We start from the raw sequence: 19965 nt of genomic DNA, 5'->3' as shown, positions 1-19965 counted from the left end.
CAGGGATGCTGAGATCCAGGCAGGGCAGGACCTCTGAGGTCCCAGCGGGACAAGACCTCTGAGTTCTAGGTAGGAAGGACAGGGATGCTGAGATCCAGGCAGGGCAGGACCTCTGAGGTCCCAGCGGGGCAGGACCTCTGAGATCAAGGCGAAAAGGGCTGTGTTCCCGCCTGAGGCTACAGGGGAAGGTTCTCCCTGCCTTTTCCAGGTGCTGAGGCTCCAGGTGGCCCTGGGCTCTGGTTCAGTCCCTCCTACTTCTGCGTCTGTCCTCCCTTGGCTGTCACATTCTCCTCTGTGCACACGTCCAGCTGTGTGTGTTAATCTCCGTTTTATGACACGTGCCCCTAGATAAGGGTCCCACCCTGAGGTGTGACCTTGGGGGAGGCCGCTGAGTTCTTGACTGCGTCTCTGCGTGGGCAGCACTTCCTTGGAAACAAAAACCCGAGTAGTCGTCCAGAGCTTTATCCTGGATTTGGGGGGAGCTCTGCCTGGGTATGACCTGGCCACGTGGGAGCAGGTCCCAGGGCCGCCGTGGGACTCACGTGGGTCCGTCGTGGGCTCAGGCCACGCATGCTCTGCCTGCAGGCCACCCGGGAGGTGGACGGGACCCGCCGCTGGCGTGAGCACGCCAACATGAGCCGACACTTGGCCAAGGTGCTGCCCCGGCTGCTCTCCAAGGTGCCGAGCGGGAAGGGCCGAGGCTGAGAGCCCGGGGAGGCTGGGGGAGCTCCAGGGCAGGCCAGGAGGCTGCAGAGGCGAGGGGAGGCCCGGGGGGCTCCGCTTCACGCCTGCTCTCTGGGCAGTTTGCAGCGGACAAAGAGAAGGTGACCCCCCTCCTGCAGATCCCACAGTATTGCAACCTGGACGTGTACGACACGGACGGCCTGGGCTCGGTACGTCGCAGGACTCCGCTCCTGCTCCCTGAACTCCGCGTGCGGGGCCGCACCCCTCCTCCTCAGGGTCCCCGCCCCACCCCTTGTCGGGGTCCCGGCGTGGGGGCCACGCGCCATCTCCCTGGAGTTTCAGGCGTCGGGCTGCTGTCCTGCTCTCCGCCCTGCGGGTCTGGGCCATCACGCGCTCTTGCGACAGGGTGCAGACCCCCGTGCTTGCAGGTCTCTGACCTCTTCCTCCTGTCGCCGTGCCCCCTCCCTGCACGGCAGCTGCTCCGCTCGCCCGGATGGATCTTCTCCCAAACCCCGGGGCCTTTCACGCCACCCTGACCTTTCCCCTGACCCGTACGATCCCTGCCCCCCACTGACCCCTGATCACCTTTTCCCGGACCCTTTATCGTCTCTCAACCCTGTGACTCCTGGCGGTTCCCGCGACGACCTCCGACCTTTCTTCCTCATGCTCGTGACCTTTTCTCTCAACCCCCCCGACCCACCTGACCTCCTGCCCATCTCCTGACCTTTCCTTCTCGAGGTCACAACCCCCGACCTCTTCTCACCACCCCGCATCGTGCCCCCCGACCGGGTCTTTTGTCCCCTCGGCCCCCCTGCAGTACCTGGACGCGGCGCTGCTGGAGCTGGACTGCCTGGTGCAGCGGCACTCGGACGTGGCGGTGCTGGAGGCCTGCGCCCGCGCCTACGGCACGTACTGCGATGAGGGGCGCTCCGCGCACGGCCAGGCCGCCCCCGCCTGCAGCCGGCTGGTGGACATGCTGGTGGACGCGCTCACCCCGCTGCTGGACGTGTTCATCCAACACGAGGTGCAGGCCGGGGGTCGGTCACAGGGGTGGACGCGGGCGTGGGGTTCTCTGTGGGAGCCCCAGCTGGTCTCGCTGGCCCTGTGACGGGAGGGGGAACGTGCGCGGGCGGGTGGCTAAGGATTCCAGTGCTCTCCGCGGGAGCCCCATAAGCCCCCGGAAGACCAGCCTGCCAGAGGCGCTGCCCGGTCTGCACTTGACGGGCAGATGGTGTCTGTGAAGAGCCGCGTCGTAAACACGTTTGGCCTGGTGGGCCCTCCTGTACTTGGCCGGTGGTCCGAGAGCAACAGACACAGCGCGTCCCTGGGCCACGTTCCAGTAAAACTTTATTGACACAGACGGGCTGAGGGCCGTGTGGCCTGTGGGCCTGGCGTCCGGCCCTGACGGAGGCACCTTGCTTGTGACGGTCTGCTTGTTTCCACAGGCAGGACTCCAGGTTGCTCTTGAACCTGGGCCTGCCGCGATTGTGGGGTGCCGCAGGTCAGCGACGCGCCTGTGTCTGTTCTCTCCGCTGTCAAGGGAGAAGCGTATTCCCTGTGGCAGGTTCTTGGCAGGGATGTGAGGCAAGTGTGTGGAGGGGGAGGTCGCAGATCCCGACGTCCTTGTTCTGCAGCCTACGCGTCTTTGGGGGTGTCCTCTGGTCCCCTTCGTTTCCTGCAGAGCTGGACTCAGAATGGCCCGGGGCACTGTTTCCCTTTGGAGATCTCAAAGAGCTGCCCACCGGAAAGTTGGGGACAGAGCAGGCAGGAACACGGGCCTGGCTCGAAGCCGGTCCGGTGCCCTGGGGAAGCCCCCCTGGAACCTGCGTGTCCCGCCACCACCCCCTCTGCTCTCTCCCCACTGTGTAGAAGCAGGGCCTGTTCCTTGGGCACGGTGAGATGGGGCGGATCTGCTCCACGCTGCGGAGACTGGCTGCCTTCTACAGGTGAGGGGGGCAGCGCGCCTGTTCCCTCGGGGGAACAACCCCTTGGCTTCGTTCCCTTGGGAAGGACCCCCAAGCCATGTGCCTGCTGCCTTACTCAGACGAACGTCCCCGTGTCCCAGGTGAGGTGGGGAGGACTCAGACCTTTGTGCGGGTGTCCTGTGGGTGTGCCTGGTGGCTCTGGGCCACCTGGGAGCCCATCCTGCCCATCGGGGGCTCTGAGCTGCGTCCCCAGGAGTGGGGAAGGCCTCACCAGGCGGGTGCTGGACATCATCCTGAGGGAGCCCAGCTGGGCCACCTGGGCTTGGTGGCCCCTCAGTCTGCCGGGAGGTGATCCCTCAGCTCTGAGACCTCCTGACCAGTGTTCGCGGCTCACCTGGGGAACGGCGGAGCTCCTGGTGGGGCTGAGCTGTAAATCCTCGTGTGCGTTTCTGGCCAGCGCACACGACCTGAGCAGCTGGAATCTGTATGAGAAGATGGACAGCCTGCTGACGTTCCGCCGGCACCAGGGCAGCCTGCCCACTGAGGTGAGGGCGGAGGGAGTCGGGTGAGTCCTTGTCGGGGGGCAGGGGTGGGTTCTGGGGAGAGAAGGGTCTTGTGGGAAGGAATGCATGGGGGGGGAGGGTCTTAAGGAGAGAGAAGGGTCCTGAGGGGAGGGAAGCAAGGGGGGGGACAGCAGGTTCCAGGAGGAGAGAAGGGTCCTGAGGGGACGGAAGGATGGGGAGATGGGTTCTGAGGAGAGAGAAGGGTCCTGAGGGGAGGCAAGAATCAGGTGTCCTGAGGAGGGGGAAGCATGGGGGGGGGGGGAAGGGTGGGGGGGGGGAAAGGAGCCGGGGGGGGGGGAGGGGGGGGGGGGGGGGGGGGGGGGGGGGGGGGGCGGAGGAAAGGGAAGGGTTCTGGGGGGAGGGAGGCATGGTGTGCAACAGACCGGAGGGAGAGAAGGTCCTGAGGGAAAGGAAGCATGGGGGAGGGGATGGTTCTGAGAGGGTAAGGTCCTAAGGGGAGGGAGGCATGACGGAGAGGGTCCTGAGGAGAGAGAAGGGTCCTGAGTGGAGGGAAGCTTAGTCGGGGGTAGGTCCTGCAGGGGAGGGAAGCATGAGGGGGGCAGGTTCCGGGAGGAGAGAAGGGTCCTGAGAGGAGGGAAGAATGGGGGGAGGAGGGTCCTGAGGAGAGGGAAGCGTGGGGGGATGGGTTCTGAGAGGAGAGAAGGTTCCTGAGGGGAGGGAAGCATGGGGGGGATAAGTTCTGATGAGATAAAAGTATCTAAAGGGGAGGGAAGCATGGGGGGCTGAGGAAAAGGAAGGGTTCTGAGGGGAGGGAGGCATGGTGTGGGAGAGACCTGAGGGGAGAGAAGGTCGCGAGGGAAAGGAAGCATGCAGGAGGGAATGGTTCTGAGGAGAGTGAAGAGTCCTGAGGGGAGGGGAGCATAGGGGAGTGTCCTAAGGGAAGAGAAGTGTTCTGAGGGGAGGGAAGCGTAGGGGGAGTGTCCTGAGGGTAGAGAAGGGTTTCAAGGGGAGGGAAGTATAGCCGGGGTGTGTCCTGAGAGGAGAGAAGCATGGGGTGGTTCACTGAGGGGAGATACGTCCTGAGGGAAGTATGGGGGGCTCGTGAATAGACAGAAGAGTCATGAGGGGTGGGAGGCATGGGTGGGTCCTGAGGTGAGGGAAGGGTCCTGAGGGGAGGGAAGAATGGAGGTGGAGGGTCCTGAAGGGAGGGCAGCATGGGCGAGGGTCCTAGGGAAGAGACCTGTCATGAGGGGAGCGAAGCATGGGGAGGGGAGGGTCCTGAGGAGAGGGAAGGGAAGCATGGGGGCTGGCGTGGAGGGTCCTTCGTGAGGAGAAGGATCCTGAGGAGAGGAATGGTCCTGAGGGGAGAGAAAGGTTCCAGGGGGGTGTGGGGCAGATTCTTGGTGGAGAAGGATCTCGGAGAGAGAGGGTTCTTGGCGGGGGCGTAGGGTCCTGAGTGGGGGGCAGATCCTGGGGGGAACGGGACCTGGGGAGTGTCCTGATGGAGGGGGAGAGGATCCTGAAGGGAAAGAAGGGTCCCGCTCAGGGAAAAGGCCCCGAGTGGGGGAGGGGCAGGTACTGGGTCTCAGGGTTCTCTGCTAAGGAGTGTCCCCTGGGTGGGTGTCCCATCCACATCCCCGCCTCCATGACAGGCCCTGCGCCCCACAGGTTGTGCACTGTGCCCTGCAGTGCACCTACTATGCGCTCCTGTGGCAGATCGTCGCCGCCACCGACCGGCTGCCACCCCAGGTGGGTGAGGGGTGCGGGGGGTCGTCTGTGAGGAGGGAAGGATGGAGCGGGGTGGAGCCAGCTCTGCCGCCGTGACAGGCGTCGGTCATCCGGGGGTCCGCCTGGGCTCCTGGACTCCGACGTGAGACCTGACTTGGGGCTGGGCTGGCACCGCCACCCGGCCTGCCCGCCCGCCGTGGGGAGCGCGGCTCAGATGATCTGAGGACCCGCTCCTGTGCGCGCCGGGGAGACCCTTGTCCTTCCTCGGCTGCTGGCCCGTCCCTTCGTTGGGAGCCAGCCACACTTTGGGGTTATATTTACGGTTTCTCGGAAACCCGCAGGCCTGAGTTCCTTGGGAGGAAGTTTGGAGCCGTGTGGGGAGAATGTGGTGTGGGGGGTGACGGAGATGCGGGGAGGGGGGGCGCGGGGGATGGGGAGGGGCCACGGGGTCAAGATGGGGGAGGGCAGGGAGACGGGAAAAGGGGACCTGAGGCTGAAGACGAGGGAAGGAGGGGATGACGAGGGGGACGGGGAGGCGGTGGGGGGATGGGGAGGCGGACGCGAGGGCGAGGACGGCGGTTGATTGGCGCGGGGACGTACCTGACGCCGGCTCTCCTGAGGCGGGCAGGTCCGTGGCGCTGGCGCTGGGGCTCTGCTGACGGGGCACCTGCTCGCCCGCTGTCCGCTGGCAGGAGGCGCTCCTGGACTTGAGGAAGAGGCTGCTGAGGTTCTGCCTGGTGTGCCGCGTGTACCTGAACCACCAGAGCAAGGTGCTGAGCGAGAAGGTGCGTGCGTCCCTCCGAAGCTCGCCGGTGCGGCCGGGGCTGGCGGAGCAGGAGGGGGCGTCAGCCAGGCCCGGGGCGTGGGCTGGGGCGCGTCAGGGCAGTTAGGCTTTTCTGCGACGCCGCTTCCCGCTCTCCGTGTGTGTCTCGTATGAGGACGTTTGTTCTTGAACGATGAGGGGAGGGCTTGAGGGAGGCCATCGTCGCGTCGTGTGAGCACCTTACGTCTGTGAACCTGTCGGCTCGCCCGGGTTTGCGGGAGCCCAGAGCCCGCGCACGGCCCCGGGACACGGGAGCCCGCGCGCACGGCCCGTCCGTACCAGCGCACCCGTCTGCTGGTCGCTCCCGCGATCCGGGCCGCGTGCCGCGGTGGTGGGACATGCGGGTGTCCGCTCCCGACCGCCGTGTCAGAGGTTGCCGCACACGGAACCTTCAGGGCCGTCTCCGGTCTGCGGGGAAACTGTTCTCAGCGCTTCTGGACGCTGGACGCAGGCGCCCGCTTCCTGCCTTCCGCGCCGGGGCTCCTGCGTTCTTCCCGCGCGCCTGTGAATTTTCCGAATTCCCGAATTTCCTCTCCCGCTACCTTACGTAACACCCCGCCCTCGTCGGACTCGCGGCCGACTGAGGAGGTTGAGTGCGGCTCCTTTCCCGGGCCTGAGCTCTGCCCTGAGACCCTCCCCGCTGCCGGTCACAAGCCCGTGTCCGCGGTTTCCCGCCCGGATGGCTCTGGTCCCGGCCGCGGCCTGTGCCGCGGTGCCACCCGGGTGTCGGGGACGTTTGCGTTCAGCGTGTGTGTCGTGTGCTGCTGTGAGGCGTCGTCCGTGGTGGTGTCGCCCGCGTGTCATCTGTGTCTGGGGTTCCGCTTGCGGCCTGGGGTTCCGCGGCGCATGTCTTTGGGGGCCCCTCCCCGCCCCGCGGCTCTCATCCAGCCCTGACTTGGCCTGGGCGGCTGCGGGCGCTAGTCAGGGCCCGTCCCTGGGGGGGTGGGTGCCTGTCCCTGCCGGTGCCCCCTCACGCCGCAGCCCCTCGCCCCCTTCAGGCCTTCATCCTGCTGTGTGACCTGCTCCTCATCCTCAGCCACCAGGGCCCTGAGGAGGACACGGGCCTGGGGCTGCTGTTCTTCGTCCCCGACCACGTCCTGCAGTGCAAGCTCCTCACCTTCGTCAAGGAGCACGTGTTCCTGGAGGAGGCCGGAGCTGCAGGTCAGCCTCCCGGGAACTTGGGGCAGGGACGGAGGAGACCTGGAGTGGGTCCAGGTGGGGCGGCCGGGGGCAGGAGGTGGTCGGGGCGGTAAGGGTAGGGCACGGCCTTGGGCCGGGGGGCGGGGGGCTGCGGTAGAACGGTAGGGGGGACCGCGGGGGGACCTCGGGGGTTGGGGACAGTTGGAACAGCCCGGGGGGTAGGAGGGCCTGTGCAGACTCAGGGTGGGAGATGGACGAGCCTCGTCGGGGGCTCGAGCGCGTCGGGGGCTCGAGCGCGCCGGGGCCTGGAGCCGCATTTCCCAGGCACGTGTGTTCTTGGTTCGTGCTGCCACGAAGAGTGGGGGAGCCCTGGCCAGGTGGTCGAGACCTGGGAACACGGGGACCCCGTGACACTACGTGCTTCCTCTGTGGCCCTGGGCCTGCGCTCTGGGGGTCTGCACGTCCAGTGGTGGTTCTGAGCCACTGCCGTCCCGGCACCGGTACACGGAGACGACGCTGGCACCCCTAAGCCCCCCGGGACCGTGTCCCCGCCCGCCCCACGGCTCCGCCGGGGCCAGGCGGGCACAGGAAGACACGGCAGAGGCCGGCTGTCTCGGCAGGGCCCAGCAGAGTTTACAAGGAGGAGGACGCGGACGAGCTGCACGAGCTGTTCCACCGGAGAAACATGCTGGCCGTGTTCTGTAAGCTCATCGTCTGCAACGTGCTGGAGATGAGCGCGGCCGCCGACATCTACCAGTTCTACCTGAAGGTCTCTGCCCGGCTCTCCCGCCCCGCGGCCCGAGCTCACCCTCCCCCGCCCACTGCTCTCCTGTGTAAGACACGGAATTGGGGTAGAAAGATTCCAAAACAGAGGACAGGAGTGGAACGTGCCCGGACTTACGGACTCACTGCCGTTCACCCGTCCCCCCGTTTCCTCCGACCACTCCCGTGGGTGAGCCCACCTGTGTGCGTGCGTGGGCGGCTTTCCTGGGAGCGTCTCCTCAGCCTTTTTCTATCCCTCACGCCTCTCCCCAGACCTGACTCCCGGAGAGTATCTTCCTTTGGGACCTCACTTCTTGTCTTTTCAAACTCTGCGGTCTTGTCCGGTGAACCGTCGCTGCTCTCATTCCGTTCTTTTGTGGCCACCGAGATGGGACGTGAGCCGCGTGAGGGCCGCGACTTGATCCTTGATGGGCCCCGAGTGATGATCCTCAGGGCCTGGCCTTGAAGGAGGCCCAGAAGTTTCCATGAGCGAATGGATGGCTGAAGGGATGACTGCATGGACGGATGGGTGGATGAACGGATGTGTCGATGGACAGACGGACAGATGGATGTGTGGACGGATGGAAGGTTGGGTAGATGGATGGTTGGATGGACGGATGGACGGTTGGGTAGATGGATGGTTGGATGGACGGATGGACGGTTGGGTAGATGGATGGTTGGATGGACGGATGGACGGTTGGGTGGATGAGTGGACGGGTAGATGGATGGGTCGGTGGATGGATGCGTGGCCCAAGTGGATGCATGGACGGATGAGCGAACAGGTGGGTGGTGGGTGGGGGATGGGTGGATTCAGTCATTGTCACATTCGTAGAAATTGTCGTTTCAAGATCTTCTTTTGGCGTCTTGTAATGAGATGGAGACATGGGCTCTTTGTTATTTGTGGGAAAAACGTTCCTTTGATGACTTTTTCATTCTGAGTTTTATTTATGCGGCGGTGGTTCTCTTTTCCCTGTTTGAAGCTCACGTGGTCCTGAGCTCTGTGCCGTGGGCCGTCAGGACAGTCTGGCCTGGGTCTTCCCTTGCCTCCGGTGTGTTGGGCGGAGCTCTCCTCTCCCGAGACTTAACCTCTTAACGTGCTGAGCCTCCCTGTGTCCCGGGGGCCGTGTCGGCGGCTGACTGTCGTCGCACGTTTGGATTTGGGCTGCTTCCACGCTGGCCCGGGCAGGTCGGCGTGGCTCTGAGAGGCTCGGCTCCCTGGCTCCCGGCCCGTGGCTCCCCAGGGCGCCCTGCCCTCCCTGCGGAAGGAGTGCTCCTGAGGGACAGGACCAGCCAGCGCTGGGGGCACAGCCGGGCCCTGGTCTGGGAAGCCTGATGGCCCCAGCTTCCCCGGGTCCATGGGATGTGCCCTCCCTGCCGGCCGCGGCCCCGGCTGGTGCTGAGTGCTCGGAGGGTCCACGTGTGTGAACTTCCCGGGACACACGCACGGGGACTGAGCTGTATGGCTGTCCATAGTCTGCAACTTGGGAAGGCGGCATAGGAAGGGGTTGGCGCGTCCGTTGGCTCCATGGTGACGGTCCTTTCCTCCCACTCACAGCACTACCATCACTTCGGGGACATCATCAAGGAGACCATGACCCGGACGAGGCAGAACGACAGACTTCGCAACGCGCTGTCCCTGCTCCTGTGTCTGCAGCAGGTGAGTGGACTCTCCCAGAAGGGCCCACGGCGTCCTGGGACCGGTCCGCACGGCTCCGGGCCGCAGTGCGTCGCCCAGCCCTGGGGGGCATGCCCGCTTGGGGACACGCCAGGCACGGGTCTTGCTGGGCCTCACTGCCCACTCCTCGGGAGCCCTGCACTCCCGCTCGCGATGGCGGGCCGGTCAGACCCTGACGCCTCCCGAGGCTGGAGGCTACGGCCCCACAGCTGCCTCCTAGTGGGCTCAGGTTCTGGGGAGACCTTTAGAGGGTCACAGATGGCCCCCCTGCCGGGTCCTCATGTAACCACAGGTGAAACACAAGAACCTCTCTCTGGACGTGTATGAGGATGAGACCCCACCGTGGGGGCCCTCCATGCTGGCCTTTTCGGCTCCCAACCACCTTCCAAGGCCCCCACCACCCCAGCAGCCCCCAGGAGGCCCGGCGTACACCTATGGACATTGGGGGCAGAGCCCACGGACGTTCAGTCCTGCACAGCTGGCTTCTGTGCTCTGCCCACCGCCCGGTGACGGCACTGTTGGGATGGGTTCCCTGCTGGACTGGAACTGGATGTGGTCAGGGGTGTGTGGGGGGACACACGGCAGCTCGTGGTATGTGTCCAAGGCTGCTTAGGTGGACGGGGTGTCCCTCCGTCCTCTTGTGCACGGAGCGGCCGGGCTCCAGCATCAGGCTGGACTGTCCCCTCCTAGAGGCCTTCAGGTGTCTTCTTGCACAGTGAGCTAGGTCTCCTGATGGTGACTCGGGTTGTCCCCGACTGTCAGGGTGGACGTCCCCGTCCCCCACCCGCTGACCCTCAGGGCGGTGTCCACCCCGCACCATCCACTGATCTGAGGGTAGGCGTCTGTCTTCTCCACGTCAGTCTGTCACGAAACCATGTAAGTGCGTGTCCCGTGTCGGACTCTGGTCCTTCCATCCCCGTGGCAGCTGGTTCACCGAGATCCGTGGAACCACGACTGGACACGTGGCTTGTTCTGTGCTCTGCTCTGCTGCCAGACGAGTGTGTCTGCCTGTGTTGGGGGTTTCCGTCCACGTGTGGGGAGTTCTCGCCGAGGCCGTGTGGAGTTCCGTGGCAGCGGCAACTCAGGACTCGGTGGCTTCTGTCCCTTCTCTGCCCGATCCTGGCTTTGTGCACGGAGTCTGGGGCTGCCCACGGGCTTGAGCTCTTTGCAAGGCCTGCTTTTGGTCCTCAGTGCTGGTCACGGCTCCCTCCATGGCTGACCGTTGCCGGTATCCGTGGTGCCATGGGCGCCGTGGACTCCTTTCTCTCTGGGGAGCTGAGCCTCCGTGGGTGTGTCAGGAAGGGCCGGGATCGGGCATCTCCGCTGCCACTGTGGGTTCCTGGTCCTTGGGCCATTCTGCCTGTGGTACGGTGGGCAGGCCTCTCCGCAGACACTTGCCAGACCCTCTCTGTCCCGCGGTTTTCCTGGAACACGGCTTCTTGGTCCCGATTCCACAGGCCGTGCACACTCTTGGCCCCCACACTGAGGTCTGCCTTTAGGTTGGACTGTTTCCTGCCATTTTCTGTTCCTTTGGAAACGGCGTCCTTCCTCCTGGCCCAAGAACGGGTCTGCGTGTACGACGCGGAGGTGACCCCGATTCCCCAGAGCGCAAGGCACGTCAGGGGCACCTTCCTGTCATATCAGGCCCCCTTGGGTCCCGTTCAGTGTGTGCTTTCCCTGTAAATCAGGAGCGCCGTCCCCCTCGTGGGTTTTCTGTTGCATCTGACACACAGGAGCTGTGGCTGACCAGGTGGGACGTGGGCAGTACGGGTGGGCGTGGGACGTTTGCAGGCTCCTGGCTCGTGGGCGCATCCTGGTCTGTGCCACCTGCTCCCTGCTCCCCGGCATCCCGGCCTCAAGGTGGCTGTCCAAGGACCCCTGCCCTGTCCCCCGTGGATGTCATCGGCCAGTGGCCCTGTGCTCCGGGAACTTGTCCCTTCTCTGTGCTGTTTTACCTCTGGGGGGTGGTGGGAGGTAGAGGGAGACTGAACCTCGGTCCATGGGACATGCCCCTGGTGGCCCTGACCCCACGGCCCCTGTGCTCCTACAGCTATTCCAGAAGCACGTGGACACGTATGGCATGGGCTACGACCCCATCGAGTTCATCTGCGGCCCCTTCTACTCCATCCGGCTGTTGGCACGCCGCTTTGCGCTCACCCTCGGCTTTGACCGTGCCCGTGACGCAGCCCACCTGATCCACAGGTACCTGCTGGTACGGGGTGCTGTGACAACGCCCTACGCACCCCAGCCCTGGCCTGACCTCACCTGACACTGTGCTCCCCAGTCTGACTCCATCCCTGGTCTGACCCCACCTGGCGCTGTGCTCCCTGCTGTGACCCCGTCCCCAGGCTGACCCCACCTAATGTTGTGCTCCCTGCTGTGACCCTGTCCCTGGTCTGACCCCACCTGACTCTGTGCTCCCTGCTGTGACCCTGTCCCCGGTCTGACCCCACCTGATGTGCTCCCTGCTGTGACCCCGTCCCCGATGATCTGACCCCACCTGACTCTGTGCTCCTCAGTTTTGCCCCCATCCTTCAGCTTAGTCCCACCTGGCGCCCTGAGCCTCACCTGACTGCACCTTTCCACTTCCCGTGTGAGCCCCACTTGACACCCCAGCCACTCCCTGTCTGCCTCTGCCTGTCGCCCCAGCTCCCCACTGCACACCCTGTCCCCAGGCGTGGGCTGGCGTTTGCCTTTTCCGAGTCCCCCGTGCCTGAAGAGGAGGAGGCCCGGCAGAGGTTCCCCAACCTCAGCTTCCTGCTGGTTCTGGCCGAGTTCTCCTGCAAGATCCCCCCTGCAGAGCGACAAGCCGCGTGAGTGCCCCAGTCCCCCCGGATGTGGGACCCCTGGGCGGTGGGCGGGGGGATGGGCTCTGGGGGTGGAAACACAGACTGTGGCTCGGTGGGGCGGGGGACGTGGAAACCAGAAGGCTCTCTGCTGCGTGAGGGCTGCTCTCTGGGCCCTTGCACTGACCAGGGCCGGGGTCTGGGGTCCTAGGGGGTGCTGGGCTCTGGGCTGCAGCACTGACTGTGGCCACCAGGTGGCGCTCCTCTAGCACGGTTCCTTGGGTCTCAGCCCTCAGCCTGAACATGGGGGCCAGCGGCCATGGGTTCCTGGGGATCTGGGCTGGGTCTCCTCTGACTCCCCCTGCCTTGTACTCCCTTGCCCGCAGACTCACCCACTTCCAGGACTCCATCCCCGAGGGCCTGCCAGTGTTTGGGGAAGGGGACATGAACCCCATGCTTGTCTATCGCAAGTCCCTGATAAGGACAGACTACGTGGCCCAGGGGGAGGACGAGCCCGCCGCCAACCCGTTTGACGCCATCTGCAAAGACAGCAAGCGGCCCCAAGGTGGGGAGGGTGTCGGGGGTCGGGAGGGGTGGCCCTTGGGCCCTGTGGCTGACTGCTCCCGGCACCGTAGAGTTGCCCGTGGGGACGTGCTCCACCTGGACACCAGACACCCTGGCCAGCTGCAGCGCGGGGGACAGAGAGCCGAGAAATTCCTCCAAGGGCCAGAAGTTCAAGAGGTGAGGCCCTCGAACTCCAGGCTGGGTGCAGGGGTCTGCCGTCGGCGGGCAGCCCGTGAGGCCTCTGCCTGCCTGGTTTCCGGGTCAGCCTTACGGGTTTCTCCAGAGCGGAGCCTTGGGACGGCCGTGACGGGATGCTGGTCTGATGGGGTCCCACGTGGTTCTGAGGCTGGGACGTGGTCCTGCGTGCGTCTGAGGCGGTGACCCGCTCGGGTCCGAGGCAGGGACGGGGCTGGTCTGAAGGGGGGGCGGTCCGCGTGGGTCTGAGGCAATGGCGTGAGTGCACGCGGGCCAGAGGCGGGCAGAGGGTTGTGTCTGGCACACGTGCAGAGACTGCTGTCCTGTAAGGTCGTGCTCTAGGGTGGAGCCAGGGACTCGTCTCGTCTCCCCCCACCAACTGCCCAGCACAGTCCACGACTGCCCACGACTGTCCACGGCACAGGCTGGGATGCGGCCGTGTTGGAGGTGGTACTGGTTGCCATGACTTAGGGCTGTTCCCCGTCCACGTCTCTCCGCGTCTTGTGTTTTCTGGGGCCGTGCGCACTTGTTCCCTCCAGGGCTTGGGCTCGCACGGCCTCCTGCCGTGGCCTGGGGCCCTCTCTCGGCCTCCCTGGCAAGCAGCCACCCTTGGTCTCCGGCAGGGACGTCTTCGATGTCGACTTCCTGTCATCGGAGGACTCTGAGAACTCATCCAATGAAGACGTGGACGTGGAGGGCATCTCCGTCCACGAGGTTGGTGCGGGCTAGGGCTGTGGGTGGTGGCCACGTGGGGGTGCTGGCCCGGGCCCGCCGTTCCTGCCATGGCCCACGCTTCTCAGGGTGGTGTAGGGGCAGGACATCCCATCTGATGGATTTCCCGGGTGACACTGGCCTCTGTGCCCAGTGGGGGTGGAGGCAGGTCCGTCCGCACGTCCAGGGGGTGGGGGGATTGCTCAGCCAGTGTGTGGCCTGTGGACCCTCTGAGACTACTGGGTCGCGACAAGGCTGGGCCCTGAGCTGTCCCAGGTGCCCGGCTGCGTCTGCACAAGGCTCCTGCAGTGAGCTGGGGCCCTGAGGCTGGGTGTGGTGCCCATCCCCTGGTCTGCTTGGCCGAGGACACTGGGTTTTAGGGTGCCCTGGGGTCCTTGGCATCTGGCTCCTGCCTGTTGGCCTCCAAGTCGGGCCTCCAGGATCTGCGGGTCTAGCGTGGCCCTCAGAGCGTCACTCTGGCACGGCAGCCTCGTGTGGACAGCCCTGTCCCCGCCATGGACACCTGGGGCCAGGGTCCATGAGCCAGCCTGGGGTCCCAGGCAGCAGAAGGCCGTGTTCCCCGCCCACCCGCGTCCTGGCCAAGCTCTGGTGCCCTCCGTCCACTGCCCAGCCCACCCAGTGTTCCCACCGCATGCTGAGTGACCAGCCTGGCCACAGTGTGCACCGCTGTCCACCTCTCCGTCCGCGTGTCTGTGGTTCTCAGCGTCGTCCTCTCCGTCCCCAGGGCGCGTCGGACTGAAGAGCCCTGTGGGACTCCGTCAGCAGTTTCAAGTTCCTCCTCGGCCGTTGACTTCCGGTCCTGGGCTTGGGGAGCCCGTGACGTCCAGGTGTGGGGCTGACCCAGGCCCCCAGGGCTCCAGACAGCAGTGACCCCTGCCTCCCGCACCTGCTCACTCCGGCCGCGTGTGAGGAGGGTCACGTGACTGTACGCCCCCCCCCCCCCCGGGGGCCCCCCCCCCCCCCCCCAACCCACCAGGTGCCTACCTGCCTGCGGCTTCTCTGACAACCACTGTGCTTGGCTGGAAGGTCCCGGAATCTGCCTCCCCCGCTGTGGACCATGGTGCCGGCCCCCTTGGCGGGCGTGCTCCTGCATGGCGTGGGTCTGGCCGGGCCGACAGCTCTTCCTTCCCCGGCTCAGGACCCCGCGGCTGGGTGATTCCCGGCGTCAGGTGCCGAGAGCCCGCGGCCGGTGGTCAGCTCCACTCCGGCGCTGCGGACAAACTGGCTGCGTCTGGGCGGGCTGGGGTGGGACGCGCGTTGGCCGCCGATCCCCGACATGCAGAGGGGCCCCATACCTCCGATCCCGTGTCGGTGCCAAACCAGAGCTCTCTGGGCCATGGTGTGGAGGAGGACGGCCCGAGTGGACACGGAGAGAGGCCGGGCTGCGGGGAGGACTCCTGCCGGTCACGCACAGGCAAGAACGGGCCCAGGAGCTCGGGCCTGGGGGACCCTGTATAGACCTGTTCTGTGTAGATCCCGGCCTGGGGAGCTCAGGCCTGTGCAGGCCTGGGCCTGGCGCGTTGCCGTCCAGGAGGGACACCCGTGCCTCTGGCTGTCCCCTCCCCGGGACCGGGGCAGCTGCTGTGGGGAAGCAGAGCCCTTGATGGTGGCCTCGAGAACACGGGTTGCCCGTGGGCAGGGCTCTGCAGGAGGGCCACCCTGCCAGACGCTCCGGGCCCCACGGCCCGTGACTCTCGGCTGGACTTGCCGCGCCCCAGAGCCGTGCGCACGGCATGGTCTCCCGTGGTGTTGCTGCCGTCTGTCCCCAGTAGTGTCCCTGCCTGGCATCTGTGCCCTTTGTGATCTCTGTGTGCGTGTCTGTGTCGTGGGCCGGGCGAGCCAAGCCCCTCACAGAAAATCCTTAAATTCTTTATTCGAAAATACAGACGTGAGCTCGTAAAACGTTTTTAAACTGCTACACACACCAAATAAAAGTTAACTTTACACGTTTTGTACATTGACATGAAAACGTAAGTATGACGAGACGTGCTGCGTCCCGTACCCCGTGTGCAGGGCTGCGGTGGGGCGGCGCCCGGAGACACGCCTGTGGACGAACGGAAGGTCCCGGGGCCCCTGGAATGTTCCTGACCGACGCGTGAGAACGGCGCAGGACCGTCCGACACCCGGTGCACGGGTCGGTGCATGGCTCACGCCCCCGGGGCTGCCCCTCTGCAGCAGCAGCTCCCCTCCGAGGAGACGGTCGGCCGAGCCGGTGAGTCTCCAGACACCGGCACTCGGGACCTACTCGGCACGTCTCTCCCCGCCGGGCCCAGCCAGGGGCTTCTGGACGGACGGCAGCTTCTGCCCGGCATGCAGGGAAACGCACTCAGTGACCACCGGACCGGCTCCGTGTTGGATAAATAAAAGCTCTTCATCCCATACAAATCACTCCATTTTCTATAAAAGCTCAACGATCAAACGGTTCTGTTCTTTACACGATGGCGGCTCTGCGTCCACATCTGGGCCCAGGTCAGGAGGGCGGCAGGTCGTCCTCACACGCGTACTCGTACAGGTCGACGGTGCCCAGGGTGGACGGCGCCTCGAAGAAGGGCCTCTGGGCCAGCGGAGACCTCAGGGAGCCCAGCTTCTGGTCCACGGGGCTGGGCTCGGCTTCGTACCTGCAAGGTGCGCAGAGTGAGCACAGAGGGGTCGTCCTGGCCGGGGCAGATGCTGCCGGCAGCCTCCAGATGGCTGGGAGCTTACGGCGTGGGAGCCCCAGGCCCGGAGCGGTCCCTGGTGGGTTCCTTCCTCCTGAAGCGAGGAGGGACAGCGTGCCTGCACTCGGAGGCCAGTATTCCCTGGACACCAGCACGAGACGCGGAGCCACGAGGTACGAGACCACAAGTCAAGTGTGTGGACGGGACTGCAGACTGAGCGGGCTTTCTCGGGGGTGCAGGAGGCTGGTCCTCCGGAGCCTTGTATCCATAGGTGCTGGAGCCAAGGGCAGCGGACAGGAGGCAGTGTGTGTTCTGGGCCGACGTCAGACCTTGGGGTCGGCGACGACCCGTCTGCGTGCAGGACTGGGGACCACAGGAGGACACGCGCTGGCTTGCGCCCCGCACTATAGCGGATGTTCTGGAAGCGAGGCGGCGAACACGACCGCGTCCTCACCAGCAACGCACCCGTCTACACAGAGTGCCAAGGAGCCGAAGCGAACGCCCCCGCGGCTGACAGGTGCATGGCACACACGTGCGCACCGCGGACTCCTACGCCGTGACAGTGCACGCTTCCCACGAACGACCATGCCCTCAGGGTTAAACCTTCTCGTACCCCGTGTCAAGAAGCACTTAGGTGACCCAGGACAGAAAGGCCCAGGCACAGAGCCCGAGACCCGAGCACAGAGACATGCTTGTGGCTGAGGACACTTTTGAGACTGGCCATCTCCACGCCACGCGGGATTTTGGAAAATCGAACCTTCCCTGCCGTTTTGTACAAATGGACAAGCTTATCCTGAAATGAGCCGTATCGGCCGAGGAACCGACGGCAGGACCCGGAGAAGGAACGCCAGCGGGATCCGACCAGGGGTTGCCGAGTCTCGGCGGAGCCCCAGACGCAGCCCCAGTCGGGGTGGCTAGTGAGCTAGTGAAGAGCACAGACAGGTCCGAAAACCCCCTGGCCAGCCCCCCAGGAGGGCCGGGGAGTCCGTTCAACCTCCACCCGAGACCCCGCCCTGAGCACGCGGGCCTCTCCCGGAGAGCCACAGGTGGCTTCCGTGACTCCTGCGGAAACGCAAGCAGACCTGGTACGTTCGGGAGGCCGCGCACTCGCACGCCTCACCGTAAACACGCACGCCGGCCCCGTGGGTGCTTCCGCCCCAGACAGAGCCCCAGCAACAGGGGAGGAACCTGGACCCTCCGCTCAGGCCCCAAGGCAAGTCAGGACAGACCACAGGCCGGGACGTGGACCGGGAAGCCCTGAATTGTGGGCCAGGTCGCCGTGGGTCCAGGCAAAGCAGCAGTGTGACCCGGACATCAGAGGCACAGTCCGAGGCAGCAGCGGACGGGGTCCTGCAACCTCCTCTGCGTGAGCAGCGTCTCAACAAACAGGGCCACAAGTGCGGAGGGAAAGCCAAGCAACCACGGATCAGACAGGACTCGCACCCGGAGCCCTGAAGCCTCGGTGAAGCGCGGGCGGTCCATCGCGCAGAAGCACAAAGACCCACCACACCCCCGGGGGACCGATGGCGGCAAGGACCCAAACGCACAATGGGCACAAGGGGTCACGCCCAGGGCGGCTGACCCGTCAACCACCACACACAGACCGCGAGGACACAGACCAGCGAGGACCATCCCCAAGACGGCTAGTGGGATGTCACTGCGTGTGCTCTGCAGAAGGTCTACAAGTGTCCCCTTGTAATCTGTGGCCTCGGGCACGGGGCCCAGAGATGGGAGATCCCACGTCCACACGAGACCACGGTGCAAGTGGCTCATGGCGGCTCCCATCTGTCCAGAACCAGACGAGAAACCACCAAACATCTGTGGCCTGGCAGGGGGGTCACCCAGAGTCGGGACGCCGCTCAGCCAGGACTCGAGTCCCCCACACGCCCACCAACAGCCGCGGCTCGCCGACAGGTTACGCGGGCACAGCCTATATGAGGGGACGGCGGGTCCCGCTTCCGCAGTGTCCATGAAAACCACAACTGCCAGGCGAAGCTCAGCCCAGCCCCTGCCCTGAACCTGAGTGGGGAGGGCCCAGGGTCACTCCAAGTGTCCCCTGCCGTTTTGAGATCCTCTTGGAGCTGGCGGTCGGGACCCCTGAGCAGGCAGCCCTGGGCCACCAAACCCAGAGCTTCTGCGTGGAGGTCCCGTTCCTGAGGGCGGACGGGACGCCCTACCATGGGCTGCAGTCCTAGCCCGGGCCTGTGTACCACGTGTGCAAACACACCTGACCCTGCGTGACCCCCACGCTGGCGCCAGAGAACACACGTGTGACCAGCGCCCGTCAGGAGTGTGCGGGACACCCGAGTCCCCACCGCGGAACCCAGGCCTGTGCACGCACCTGAAGGCCCAGGCCCGGAGTGGGGCGAGGACCGGGACGCGCCGCAGGCCTGGGAGCAGGAAGCCCCGCCGCCCCCACATGCACTCAGTCACCGGGGAGGGGACGGTGGCAGCAAAGGGGCCTCGAGGCCCGGCTTCCTGCATTGGCCTCCTGAGCAAAGACGGAGGACGAGGTTCCCAGCCGCGGCGACTCGTGGCGGGGGGACAGGGGGGTCTGTGGGGTCCTCGTCCAAGCCGGGCTCTCCAGGACCCAGCCCTGGGCTGCGAGCATCCCCCACAGCTAGCGGGAGGCACGGGCCGGCCGTGAGACGTCCCAGGATCCCGGTGACCCAAGGTTTGGGACAGAGGGGAACCGGCCATGATGCAGGCAGGGAGCCCGGGGGAGCACGTGGGCAGGAGGGCTGTTAGCGGGGGGATGGGGCCGGGCCAGGCTCTGGGCCGTAGGCCTCACGCAGCCCGACGGCACGGCCTGCCGGGGGCCCTGCTGGCTGGACTCTTGGGCCCCACTCTTGGGGGCAGAGGAGCAGCAGCACCTCCAAATCCATGTCCGGGGGAGCCCCGAGACAGGCCAGGGCCGGGTCCCCCTGCTCTCACAGCCAGGGTTCTGGGGTTTCTGCAGGCTCGGGGCCTGGCTCGGCAGCCCCTGGGACCCCGGGAAGGGGCCTCTCAGAGCCCCTCGGGGACCAGGCTCACGCACAGGTGGCGGCCGGGCGTGTGTGGGTTTCCTGCAGGACTCGGGGCACCAGCAGCACCTTCTCCCCACTCAGAGCCACCCACACTGGTCTCGTGAACGTCCCTGCCGCCCGAACGAAGCGGGCAGGCAGCCCCCATGAGCCGCCGTCTCCGGCCTGAGCCCGCTGGGAGTCGAGTGGACGCGGAAGGGAGGCGCCCACTGCCCACCTGCAGGCCTCCTGGCCGTCCCCGCGTCCCGTGCCACACTCACCCGTCCTCCCACGGCTCCCCTGCAGCCTCCTCGGCCACCAGGATGTCGTACTCCTCGGCCGCGTACTTCTCCCAGTCGGACAGCTCAGGGCCTTCGCTGTCGCTCTCCTGCACAAAACACGTGTGTCAGGCGGTGCGGCCGCGGCCGGCACCCCACGTGCTCCTCGCCACACTCACCCTGAGCAGGGAGACCTGTTCCTTCTGCTCGTGGTCGAGGTACTTCTCGATGTTGAAGAAGGTGTCAAAGAACACGTTGGCGAGTTTACACCTCTTCAGGTCGCGGAGGGTGATCTTCCCTGCAGGACGCGAGACGGTTCAGACGATTAGTCCCAGACGGACGCGCGCTAGTCGGCGTCTGACGCGGCTCGGAGAACGTTTTCTGCCCAACTGGGCCTAAGGGGGCCGCACGAGGTGGCTGCTGTGTGGGCGGGAGGCTCCGTCGGGGAGCGGTGCGGACCAGAAGCCGCGGGGTCGGGGGGGGGGGGGGG

At 65.8% G+C, this 19965-nt stretch overlaps 2 protein-coding genes across 6 annotated transcripts in view; one reads left to right on the top strand and one right to left on the bottom strand.

Moving 5' to 3' along the window:
• LOC132007617 (cohesin subunit SA-2-like) overlaps positions 1 to 15296 on the top strand; it is a 22758-nt gene extending 7462 nt beyond the window's left edge. Inside the window, exons 6-21 of one of the 5 annotated variants that reach the window (XM_059385882.1) lie at positions 586 to 678; positions 843 to 893; positions 1502 to 1708; positions 2554 to 2630; positions 3067 to 3154; positions 4802 to 4882; positions 5554 to 5646; positions 6683 to 6845; positions 7445 to 7593; positions 9142 to 9243; positions 11312 to 11463; positions 11937 to 12074; positions 12434 to 12612; positions 12683 to 12788; positions 13430 to 13520; positions 14263 to 15296. In XM_059385882.1, the coding sequence (XP_059241865.1) occupies positions 586 to 678; positions 843 to 893; positions 1502 to 1708; positions 2554 to 2630; positions 3067 to 3154; positions 4802 to 4882; positions 5554 to 5646; positions 6683 to 6845; positions 7445 to 7593; positions 9142 to 9243; positions 11312 to 11463; positions 11937 to 12074; positions 12434 to 12612; positions 12683 to 12788; positions 13430 to 13520; positions 14263 to 14277 (1785 nt within the window). In that variant the 3' untranslated portion in view covers positions 14278 to 15296. Of the gene's footprint in view, positions 1 to 585; positions 679 to 803; positions 894 to 1501; positions 1709 to 2553; positions 2631 to 3066; positions 3155 to 4801; positions 4883 to 5553; positions 5647 to 6682; positions 6846 to 7444; positions 7594 to 9141; positions 9244 to 11311; positions 11464 to 11910; positions 12075 to 12433; positions 12613 to 12682; positions 12789 to 13429; positions 13521 to 14262 lie in introns of those variants that run through there. The other 4 variants (XM_059385881.1, XM_059385884.1, XM_059385883.1 and 1 more) reach the window with 4 other exon arrangements.
• A 95-nt stretch (positions 15297 to 15391) lies between these two features.
• The window catches only part of PPP2R3B (protein phosphatase 2 regulatory subunit B''beta), a 42136-nt gene continuing 37562 nt past the window's right edge, over positions 15392 to 19965 (bottom strand). The window contains exons 11-13 of the mRNA XM_059385887.1: positions 19655 to 19773; positions 19479 to 19585; positions 15392 to 16156 (exon numbers count right to left, since the gene is read on the bottom strand). Of these exons, the coding sequence (XP_059241870.1) occupies positions 16009 to 16156; positions 19479 to 19585; positions 19655 to 19773 (374 nt within the window). The 3' untranslated portion in view covers positions 15392 to 16008. The remainder of the gene's footprint in view (positions 16157 to 19478; positions 19586 to 19654; positions 19774 to 19965) is intronic.

The sequence above is a fragment of the Mustela nigripes genome, chromosome X, assembly GCF_022355385.1.
Source record: "Mustela nigripes isolate SB6536 chromosome X, MUSNIG.SB6536, whole genome shotgun sequence".
Lineage (NCBI taxonomy): Eukaryota > Metazoa > Chordata > Mammalia > Carnivora > Mustelidae > Mustela > Mustela nigripes.
This window is presented reverse-complemented; position numbering and strand designations above follow the sequence as displayed.